This window comes from Oncorhynchus clarkii, chromosome 10, assembly GCF_045791955.1.
Source record: "Oncorhynchus clarkii lewisi isolate Uvic-CL-2024 chromosome 10, UVic_Ocla_1.0, whole genome shotgun sequence".
Lineage (NCBI taxonomy): Eukaryota > Metazoa > Chordata > Actinopteri > Salmoniformes > Salmonidae > Oncorhynchus > Oncorhynchus clarkii.
In genome coordinates this window covers 77,900,214-77,911,114 of record NC_092156.1, presented here as the reverse complement: position 1 = coordinate 77,911,114, position 10,901 = coordinate 77,900,214, and the positions used below count along the sequence as shown (strand labels likewise).

Here is a 10,901-nt window from a genome sequence, read left to right as displayed (position 1 = left end):
CAGTAGATCTATTTGGTCTGTCATGATATAATAGAGACAGTATATCTAGCTGGTCTGTCATATTATAATAGACACAGTAGATCTAGCTGGTCTGTCATAATATAATAGAGACAGTAGATCTAGCTGGTCTGTCATAATATAATAGAGGATGGATGCGTGCTGTGTTTAGAAGCAGTGCGGCTTGGTTGGTTTGTGTATCGGAGGACGCATGACTTTCAACCTTCGTCTCTCCCGAGCGTACGGGAGTTGTAGCGATGAGACAGCTACTACAACAATTGGACACCACGAAATTGGGGAGAAAAAGGGGTATAAAAAAAAAAAAAAAAAAGAATAACACGCTTATAAGGAAGAACCTGATCGTGCAAATGTCACCATTCTGAATATATTACAAATCATAATAGTTGTGTCGCCCTGGTCGGCTGCCCATGTCGCCCTGGTCGGCTGCCCATGTCGCCTATACCTAAATCCGCCACTGACCTGAGAGAATGGGACACCACCACTCAACCCAACACCCGTCTGATGTCTGTCACACCCAAACACCTCTCTGCAGCTGCCAACACAACCTCTATTTCCTGAGACTTACGTTCCATCCCTGCAGTACAGTTGATAATCGTTGTTATAAATGCTGAAGATCCAACTTTACTGAAACATATATCACTTGTTGGTTTATATCTCTGTTCTGGTACAGATCTACTACACCCCTCCTCTCAGGATCCCTCCCTCTGTTCTGGTACAGATCTACTAGTCACACCCCTCCTCTCAGGATCCCTCCCTCTGTTCTGGTACAGATCTACCACACCCCTCCTCTCAGGATCCCTCCTTCTGTTCTGGTACAGATCTACTACACCCCTCTCAGGATCCCTCCCTCTGTTCTGGTACATATCTACCACACCCCTCCTCTCAGGATCCCTCCTTCTGTTCTGGTACAGATCTACTACACCAGTCCTCTCAGGATCCCTCCCCCTTGACCCATCTTCCTCTACTTTCTTCACTGCCTGTGAAGTGACAACTTCTGCTCTACTCTAACCCTGGAAACCTCAACCTGCCTCTCTCGCACAGGACACTTCTGATCCCCAGCCCCATGGGCACCCCTACAGTTAACACATACCACTACTTTTCCAATGCTACACATTCCTTTGTCTCATACCCTTCTGCACACTTCTTACAACCTCGGAACCTCCCTCCTACTCACTGCTGCTACATAGTGTCGTGACGTTGTATTAGTTAATGTGACGACTGTTGTTCATCGAATGATTAAAGTTGCTAATTAACAAACCATATCACTTTTTTCCCCAGACATTTTTAACTGACTCAAGCTCACCATCTTCCTCCCTCTCTTAGACCTCCTCTTCCTCCCTCTCTTAGACCTCCTCTGCCTCTCTTTTCCCCTCCATATGCCATATTTATGGATTTTTGTACCTTTATTTAACTAGACAAGTCAGTTAAGAACAAATTCTTATTTTCAATGACGGCCTAGTGGGTTAACTGCCTGTTCAGGGGCAGAACGACCGATTTGTACCGTGTCAGCTCGGGGGTTTGAGCTCGCAACCTTCCGGTTACTAGTCCAACGCTCTAACCACTAGGCTACCCTGCCGTCCCAGCTCCTTACGTCTCCTTATAATAATACTGCACTTCTCCAGACATACATCTTGTTCTTGCTTTCTCAAGGGACGCCATTTAACCGGTTGTCACAATCTCCGTACAATCAGCAGGAACCCCTCAGGATGTAGCGCTCAACAGTAGGTCCCACTTACAATGCAGCTGCTTCATCTTGATGTTATTCTTTATCAAAAGCTGCCACGACACTTTTCAATTTCAAACAAGCCTCGCTCTTCCAACCACCATCCCTGTCTCTGCAAAAACTCTCCCCAAAATGTCACGTCTCAATGGGGCTTCCCATGTTAAGATAGCCTTTTGTCTACTAGAGGCCTCTATCCTTCTCTATGGTGTCTGACTTCAGGTAGACAAACAGTATATGCGTGTTTCTGGCGCTACGTGGTGACGGAGCCACGTAAGTGACGCGCCTGTCTGTCAGCCGAGCCGTAGAACAAGATGGCGGACTCCTTAGCAGCGGCTCAGGAAGAGGAGAACGAACCGGAGAAAGAAGGCAAGGAGAGACGGATGGAGGGAGGTAGTGAGAGCCGGGGGTCGAAGGAGACCTCCGAGGTGACGGAGACGCTGGGGTTTTACGACAAGAAGAAAGTCCAGAAGGACAAGAAACGGAGTCTGTCTGGTGAGTACTGAACCAGAACCTCTGTTTGAGGAGAGGAGAGCTCTCTGGTCTCGTTTCAAGCCCAGGTACTGGTTCAGGTGAGTACCAACGGAGCCCTGTCCACAAACAAACACAGCCGGGTAGCTGGTGTCGCCAATTGATCAAATACTAAATTAATTACGGATTTAAGCATCCAAACAATAGTATGTAGTTAGTTACACAGCCAGCCAGTCAGATAACGGTGGTGGGGATGGTAGTAGTAGTAGTAATAATAGTAGCTGTAGTAGTAATAGTAGCAGTAGTAGTAATAGTAGCAGTAGCAGTAGTAGTAACAGTAGTAATAGTAGCAGTAGTAATAGTAGCAGTAATAGTAGCGGCAGTAGCAGTAATAGTATCAGTGGTAGTAATAGTAATAGTAGCAGTAGTAGTGGTAGTAGTAGTAGCGGTGGTAGTAGTGGTAGTAGTAGTGGTAGTAACTAGTTAACAAACACAGCCAGCTAGCTAGTAGCTAACGTTAGTTACTTAATGCAGGGTTACAGCTAGCCAGCTAACTAGTTTGTTGTAGCTAGCTCCTAGACAGATTGAGGAGCAGTGTGGACAGATTGAGGTGCAGTGTGGACAGCTGTAGATAGACGGATTGATGTGTGTGTGTGTGTGTGTGTGTGTGTGTGTAGATCTGTCCCTAGCGAGGTTCATGGGGGCGGAGCTGACCCGAGGATACTTCCTGGAACACAATGAGGCTAAATACACAGAGAGACGAGAGAGGGTCTATACCTGCCTCCGGATCCCCAAGGAACTAGAGAAGGTACACACACACACCACCTTGGTTGAGGTTGACCGACTCTCTTTAGCTCTTCCTCCCCCTCCTCCCACTCTTCCTCCTCCCGCTCTTCCTCCCCCCACCTCCCACTCTTCCTCCCCCCACCTCCCACTCTTCCTCCCCCTCCTCCCACTCTTCCTCCCCCCACCTCCCACTCTTCCTCCCCCTCCTCCCACTCTTCCCACTCTTCCTCCCCCTCCTCCTCCCGCTCTTCCTCCCCCTCTTCCTTCCCCTCCTCCCGCTCTTCCTTCCCCTCCTCCTTCCCCTCCTCCCGCTCTTCCCACTCTTCCTCCCCCTCCTCCTCCCGCTCTTCCTCCTCCCCCCCCCTCTTCCTCCCCCTCCTCTTCCTCCCCCTCCTCCCGCTCTTCCTCCCCCTCTTCCTTCCCCTTCCCCAGACAACTAAATTACCGTCAAACAGTCAGGGTTTATTTGATAAACACACGGTAAAGGGGGGCAGGAAGAGGGGCTGAGCTGGACCCAAGGACAGAAACAAATATCCAAACACACCCCTAAACTAGACTAGCCTACTTCAATACAGCTAACTAACTAACCAAACACACCCCTAAGCTAGACTAGCCTACTTCAATACAACTAACTAACCAAACACACCCCTAAACTAGACTAGCCTACTTCTATACAGCTAACTAACTAACCAAACACACCCCTAAACTAGACTAGCCTACTTCAATACAGCTAACTAACTAACCAAACACACCCCTAAACTAGACTAGCCTACTTCAATACAGCTAACTAACTAACCAAACACACCCCTAAGCTAGACTAGCCTACTTCAATACAGCTAACTAACCAAACACACCCCTAAACTAGACTAGCCTACTTCAATACAGCTAACTAACTAACCAAACACACCCCTAAGCTAGACTAGCCTACTTCAATACAACTAACTAACCAAACACACCCCTAAACTAGACTAGCCTACTTCAATACAGCTAACTAACTAACCAAACACACCCCTAAACTAGACTAGCCTACTTCAATACAACTAACTAACCAACCAAACACACCCCTAAGCTAGACTAGCCTACTTCAATACAACTAACTAACTAACCAAACATACAGTGGGTGGTCCGCCCAGTTCTAACTAGTGTTCTTAGACAACGTAGTCCTACGGGTATTGTATGCCCAGGGGCAACTTGGCTTGGTTCCCCCTTTTCCCACCAGCAAACACCATAACCAAAACAATACTCACAGGTGGGGACAAAGTGATGTGGAGGTGCTCTAACAAAAGACAGCTCCATAAACAGAGAGAGAGAGAAACAGTAGGAGAGAGAGAGACACAGTAGGAGAGAGAGAGACACAGTAGGAGAGAGAGAGACACAGTAGGAGAGAGAGAGACACAGTAGGAGAGGGTGAAACACAGAGAGATCGAGCTTCAGAGGAAACATGGGACAGGGTTTTTAAACCAAGGGGATGTGATAGGGTAATGGAAATAGGAGGTGTCTCTTCTGATTGATGATTGATTGGTGACTGATTGGGGAGTGATGATTGCCACCTGTGAGGAGAGAAGGAGAGAAAAGAACACACAGGATACACACACACAGGATACCTGTATCTGTAACACTCCCCCTCTTCCTCCTCCTGCTCTTCTCCTCCTGCTCCTCCCGCCCTTCCTCCTCCCGCCATTCCTCCTCCCACTCTTCCTGCCCCCTACTCCCACTCTTCCTGCCCCCTACTCCCACTCTTCCTGCCCCCTCCTCCCACTCTTCCTGCCCCTCCTCCCTCTCTTCCTGCCCCCTCCTCCCTCTCTTCCTGCCCCCTCCTCCCTCTCTTCCTGCCCCCTCCTCTCACTCTTCCTGCCTCCTCCTCTCACTCTTCCTGCCCCCTCCTCCCTCTCTTCCTGCCCCCTCCTCCCTCTCTTCCTGCCCCCTCCTCCCTCTCTTCCTGCCCCCTCCTCCCTCTCTTCCTGCCCCCTCCTCCCACTCTTCCTGCCCCCTCCTCCCTCTCTTCCTGCCCCCTCCTCCCTCTCTTCCTGCCCCCTCCTCCCTCTCCTCCTGCCCCCTCCTCCCTCTCTTCCTGCCCCCTCCTCCCTCTCTTCCTGCCCCCTCCTCCCTCTCTTCTTGCCCCCTCCTCCCTCTCTTCCTGCCCCCTCCTCCCTCTCTTCCTGCCCCCTCCTCCCTCTCTTCCTGCCCCCATCCTCCCTCTCTTCCTGCCCCCTCCTCTCACTCTCTTATCTCTCTCTCTCCATCTCTCAATTCAAAGGGGTGTTATTGGGAAACGTGTTTACATTTACCAAGGCAAGTGAAATAAACAGTCACCATAGTGAACTAAATCTCTGTCTCTCTGTGTAGTTGATGCTGTAAGTGATATAAACAGTCACCGTAGTGAACTAAGTCTCTGTCTCTCTGTGTAGTTGATGCTGTTTGGGTTCTTCCTGTGTCTGGATGCCTTCCTGTACGTGTTCACCCTGCTGCCTCTCAGAGTTCTACTGGCCCTCGTCCACCTACTGACCCTACCCTGCTGTGGTCTGAGGTAACACCCCTACACACACCTCATCAGACTACTGACCCTACCCTGCTGTGGTCTGAGGTAACACCTACACACACCTCATCAGACTACTGACCCTACCCTGCTGTGGTCTGAGGTAACACCCCTACACACACCTCATCAGACTACTGACCCTACCCTGCTGTGGTCTGAGGTAACACCCCTACACACACCTCATCAGACTACTGACCCTATCCTGCTGTGGTCTGAGGAAACACACCTCATCAGACTACTGCCCCTACCCTGCTGTGGTCTGAGGTAACACACCTACACACACCTCATCAGACTACTGACCCTACCCTGCTGTGGTCTGAGGTAACACACCTACACACACCTCATCAGACTACTGCCCCTACCCTGCTGTGGTCTGAGGTAACACACCTACACACACCTCATCAGACTACTGCCCCTACCCTGCTGTGGTCTGAGGTACCACACCTACACACACCTCATCAGACTACTGACCCTACCCTGCTGTGGTCTGAGGTAACACACCTACACACACCTCATCAGACTACTGACCCTACCCTGCTGTGGTCTGAGGTACCACACCTACACACACCTCATCAGACTACTGACCCTATCCTGCTGTGGTCTGAGGAAACACACCTCATCAGACTACTGCCCCTACCCTGCTGTGGTCTGAGGTAACACACCTACACACACCTCATCAGACTACTGCCCCTACCCTGCTGTGGTCTGAGGTACCACACCTACACACACCTCATCAGACTACTGACCCTACCCTGCTGTGGTCTGAGGTAACACACCTACACACACCTCATCAGACTACTGACCCTACCCTGCTGTGGTCTGAGGTACCACACCTACACACACCTCATCAGACTACTGACCCTACCCTGCTGTGGTCTGAGGTAACACACCTACACACACCTCATCAGACTACTGACCCTACCCTGCTGTGGTCTGAGGAAACACACCTCATCAGACTACTGACCCTACCCTGCTGTGGTCTGAGGTAACACACCTACACACACCTCATCAGACTACTGACCCTACCCTGCTGTGGTCTGAGGTAACAGCAACTGTCTCTGACCTATATAATAGCATTGTGTTGTATATTATTATGTATATGAAACCCTGTTCAACTCATTCCAGGTGCAGCTGGTTGAGAGAATGCCAATAGTTTGCAAAGCTGTCATCAAGGCAAAGGGTGTCTACTTGATCAGTTTAACACTTTTTTGTTTACTACATGATTCCATTTGTGTTATTTCATAGTTGTGATGTCGTCACTATTATTCCACAATGTAGAAAACAGTAAAAATAAAGAAAAACCCTTGAATGACTAGGTGTTCTAGAACCCTGGAATGACTAGGTGTTCTAGAACCCTGGAATGACTAGGTGTTCTAGAACCCTGGAATGACTAGGTGTTCTAGAACCCTGGAATGACTAGGTGTCCAAACTGTTGACTGGTACTGTATATATACTGTACATCTACTGTAAAAATGGACCTGATGCCACTCAGCATTAAGGATATATTGGGGGTAAGGTCCTGAGATAGACTAGTGTCCTGTCTAGGGGGTGTCCTGTACATCAATCATCAATTCATCATGCTAACTCTCCTCTCTCTCCTCCCCTCCACAGTGGGTCTCCTCTCCTCCAGCCCAGGTCTGTGATGTGTTGAAGGGTGTCATCATGCTAACTCTTCTCTCTCTCCTCCCCTCCACAGTGGGTCTCCTCTCCTCCAGCCAGCCCAGGTCTGTGATGTGTTGAAGGGTGTCATCATGGTGTTGTGTTACATCATGATGAGCTACGTGGATTACAGCATGATGTATCACCTGATCAGAGGACAGTCTGTCATCAAACTCTATATTATCTACAACATGCTGGAGGTAACACACTGAGACTACAGCATGATGTATCAACTGATCAGAGAACAGTCTGTCATCAAACTATATATAATCTAGAGGTAACACACTGAGATTACAGCATGATGTATCAACTGATCAGAGAACAGTCTGTCATCAAACTATATATAATCTAGAGGTAACACACTGAGATTACAGCATGATGTATCACCTGATCAGAGAACAGTCTGTCATCAAACTAGTACCTGCAGCTTTTAATACCTCACCTCTACCTGCAGCTTTTAATACCTCACCTGTACCTGCAGCTTTTAATACCTCACCTGATCCTGCAGCTTTTAATACCTCACCTCTACCTGCAGCTTTTAATACCTCACCTCTACCTGCAGCTTTTAATACCTCACCTCTACCTGCAGCTTTTAATACCTCACCCGTACCTGCAGCTTTTAATACCTCACCTCTACCTGCAGCTTTTAATACCTCACCCCTACCTGCAGCTTTTAACACATCACCTGTACCTGCAGCTTTTAACACCTCACCTGTACCTGCAGCTTTTAATACCTCACCTGTACCTGCAGCTTTTAATACCTCACCTGTACCTGCAGCTTTTAATACCTTACCCGTAGCTGCAGCTTTCATACCTCACCTGTACCTGCAGCTTTTAGTACCTCACCTGAACCTTCAGCTTTTAATACCTCACCCATACCTGCAGCTTTTAATACCTCACCCGTACCTGCAGCTTTTAGTACCTCACCTCTACCTGCAGCTTTTAGTACCTCACCTGAACCTGCAGCTTTTAATACCTCACCCGTACCTGCAGCTTTTAATACCTCACCCGTACCTGCAGCTTTTAATACCTCACCCGTACCTGCAGCTTTTTGTACCTCACCTCTACCTGCAGCTTTTAGTACCTCACCTGTACCTGCAGCTTTTAATACCTCACCCGTACCTGCAGCTTTTAATACCTCACCCGTACCTGCAGCTTTTAGTACCTCACCTCTACCTGCAGCTTTTAGTACCTCACCTGAACCTGCAGCTTTTAATACCTCACCTCTACCTGCAACTTTTAATACCTCACCTGTACCTGCAGCTTTTAATACCTCACCTGTACCTGCAGCTTTTAATACCTTACCCGTAGCTGCAGCTTTCATACCTCACCTGTACCTGCAGCTTTTAGTACCTCACCTGAACCTTCAGCTTTTAATACCTCACCCATACCTGCAGCTTTTAATACCTCACCCGTACCTGCAGCTTTTAGTACCTCACCTCTACCTGCAGCTTTTAGTACCTCACCTGAACCTGCAGCTTTTAATACCTCACCCGTACCTGCAGCTTTTAATACCTCACCCGTACCTGCAGCTTTTAATACCTCACCCGTACCTGCAGCTTTTTGTACCTCACCTCTACCTGCAGCTTTTAGTACCTCACCTGAACCTGCAGCTTTTAATACCTCACCCGTACCTGCAGCTTTTAGTACCTCACCTGTACCTGCAGCTTTTAGTACCTCACCTGAACCTGCAGCTTTTAATACTTTACCCGTACCTGCCGCTTTTAATACCTCACCCGTACCTGCAGCGTTTCATACCTCACCCGTACCTGCAGCTTTTTGTACCTCACCTCTACCTGCAGCTTTTAGTACCTCACCTGAACCTGCAGCTTTTAATACCTCACCCGTACCTGCAGCTTTTAATACCTCACCCGTACCTGCAGCTTTTAATACCTCACCCGTACCTGCAGCTTTTAGTACCTCACCTCTACCTGCAGCTTTTAGTACCTCACCTGAACCTGCAGCTTTTAATACCTCACCTCTACCTGCAACTTTTAATACCTCACCTGAACCTGCAGCTTTTCATACCTCACCTGTACCTGCAGCTTTTAGTACTTCACCAGAACCTGCAACTTTTAATACCTCACCTGAACCTGCAGCTTTTCATACCTCACCTGTACCTGCAGCTTTTAGTACCTCACCAGAACCTGCAGCGTTTAATACCTCACCTCTACCTGCAGCTTTTAACACCTCACCTGTACCTGCAGCTTTTAATACCTCACCTGTACCTGCAGCTTTTAGTACCTCACCAGAACCTGCAGCGTTTAATACCTCACCTGTACCTGCAGCTTTTAATACCTCACCTGAACCTGCAGCTTTTCATACCTCACCTGAACCTGCAGCTTTTCATACCTCACCTGTACCTGCAGCTTTTAATACCTCACCTGTACCTGCAGCTTTTAATACCTCACCTGTACCTGCAGCTTTTAATACCTCACCTGTACCTGCAGCTTTTAATACCTCACCTGTACCTGCAGCTTGTAATACCTCACCTGTACCTGCAGCTTTTAATACCTCACCTGTACCTGCAGCTTTTAATACCTCACCTGTACCTGCAGCTTTTAATACCTCACCTCTACCTGCAGCTTTTAATACCTCACCTCTACCTGCAGCTTTTCATACCTCACCTCTACCTGCAGCTTTTCATACCTCACCTGTACCTGCAGCTTTTCATACCTCACCTGTACCTGCAGCTTTTAATACCTCACCTCTACCTGCAGCTTTTAATACCTCACCTCTACCTGCAGCTTTTAATACCTCACCTCTACCTGCAGCTTTTCATACCTCACCTGAACCTGCAGCTTTTCATACCTCACCTGTACCTGCAGCTTTTAATACCTCACCCGTACCTGCAGCTTTTAATACCTCACCTCTACCTGCAGCTTTTAATACCTCACCTCTACCTGCAGCTTTTAATACCTCACCCCTACCTGCAGCTTTTAACACCTCACCCGTACCTGCAGCTTTTAACACCTCACCTGTACCTGCAGCTTTTAATACCTCACCTGTACCTGCAGCTTTTAATACCTCACCTGTACCTGCAGCTTTTAATACCTTACCCGTAGCTGCAGCTTTCATACCTCACCTGTACCTGCAGCTTTTAGTACCTCACCTAAACCTTCAGCTTTTAATACCTCACCCATACCTGCAGCTTTTAATACCTCACCCGTACCTGCAGCTTTTAGTACCTCACCTCTACCTGCAGCTTTTAGTACCTCACCTGAACCTGCAGCTTTTAATACCTCACCCGTACCTGCAGCTTTTAATACCTCACCCGTACCTGCAGCTTTTTGTACCTCACCTCTACCTGCAGCTTTTAGTACCTCACCTGAACCTGCAGCTTTTAATACCTCACCCGTACCTGCAGCTTTTAATACCTCACCCGTACCTGCAGCTTTTAATACCTCACCCGTACCTGCAGCTTTTAGTACCTCACCTCTACCTGCAGCTTTTAGTACCTCACCTGAACCTGCAGCTTTTAATACCTCACCTCTACCTGCAACTTTTAATACCTCACCTGAACCTGCAGCTTTTCATACCTCACCTGTACCTGCAGCTTTTAGTACCTCACCAGAACCTGCAGCGTTTAATACCTCACCTCTACCTGCAGCTTTTAACACCTCACCTGTACCTGCAGCTTTTAATACCTCACCTGTACCTGCAGCTTTTAGTACCTCACCGGAACCTGCAGCGTTTAATACCTCACCTGTA

At 48.4% G+C, this 10,901-nt stretch overlaps 1 protein-coding gene across 1 annotated transcript in view; it reads left to right on the top strand.

The window, feature by feature from the left end:
• Positions 1 to 2,026: 2,026 nt before the first annotated feature.
• The window catches only part of LOC139419754 (transmembrane anterior posterior transformation protein 1 homolog), a 28,702-nt gene continuing 19,827 nt past the window's right edge, over positions 2,027 to 10,901 (top strand). The window contains exons 1-4 of the mRNA XM_071169753.1: positions 2,027 to 2,233; positions 2,887 to 3,017; positions 5,404 to 5,522; positions 7,228 to 7,390. Coding sequence (XP_071025854.1) covers positions 2,053 to 2,233; positions 2,887 to 3,017; positions 5,404 to 5,522; positions 7,228 to 7,390 — 594 coding nt within the window. The 5' untranslated portion in view covers positions 2,027 to 2,052. The remainder of the gene's footprint in view (positions 2,234 to 2,886; positions 3,018 to 5,403; positions 5,523 to 7,227; positions 7,391 to 10,901) is intronic.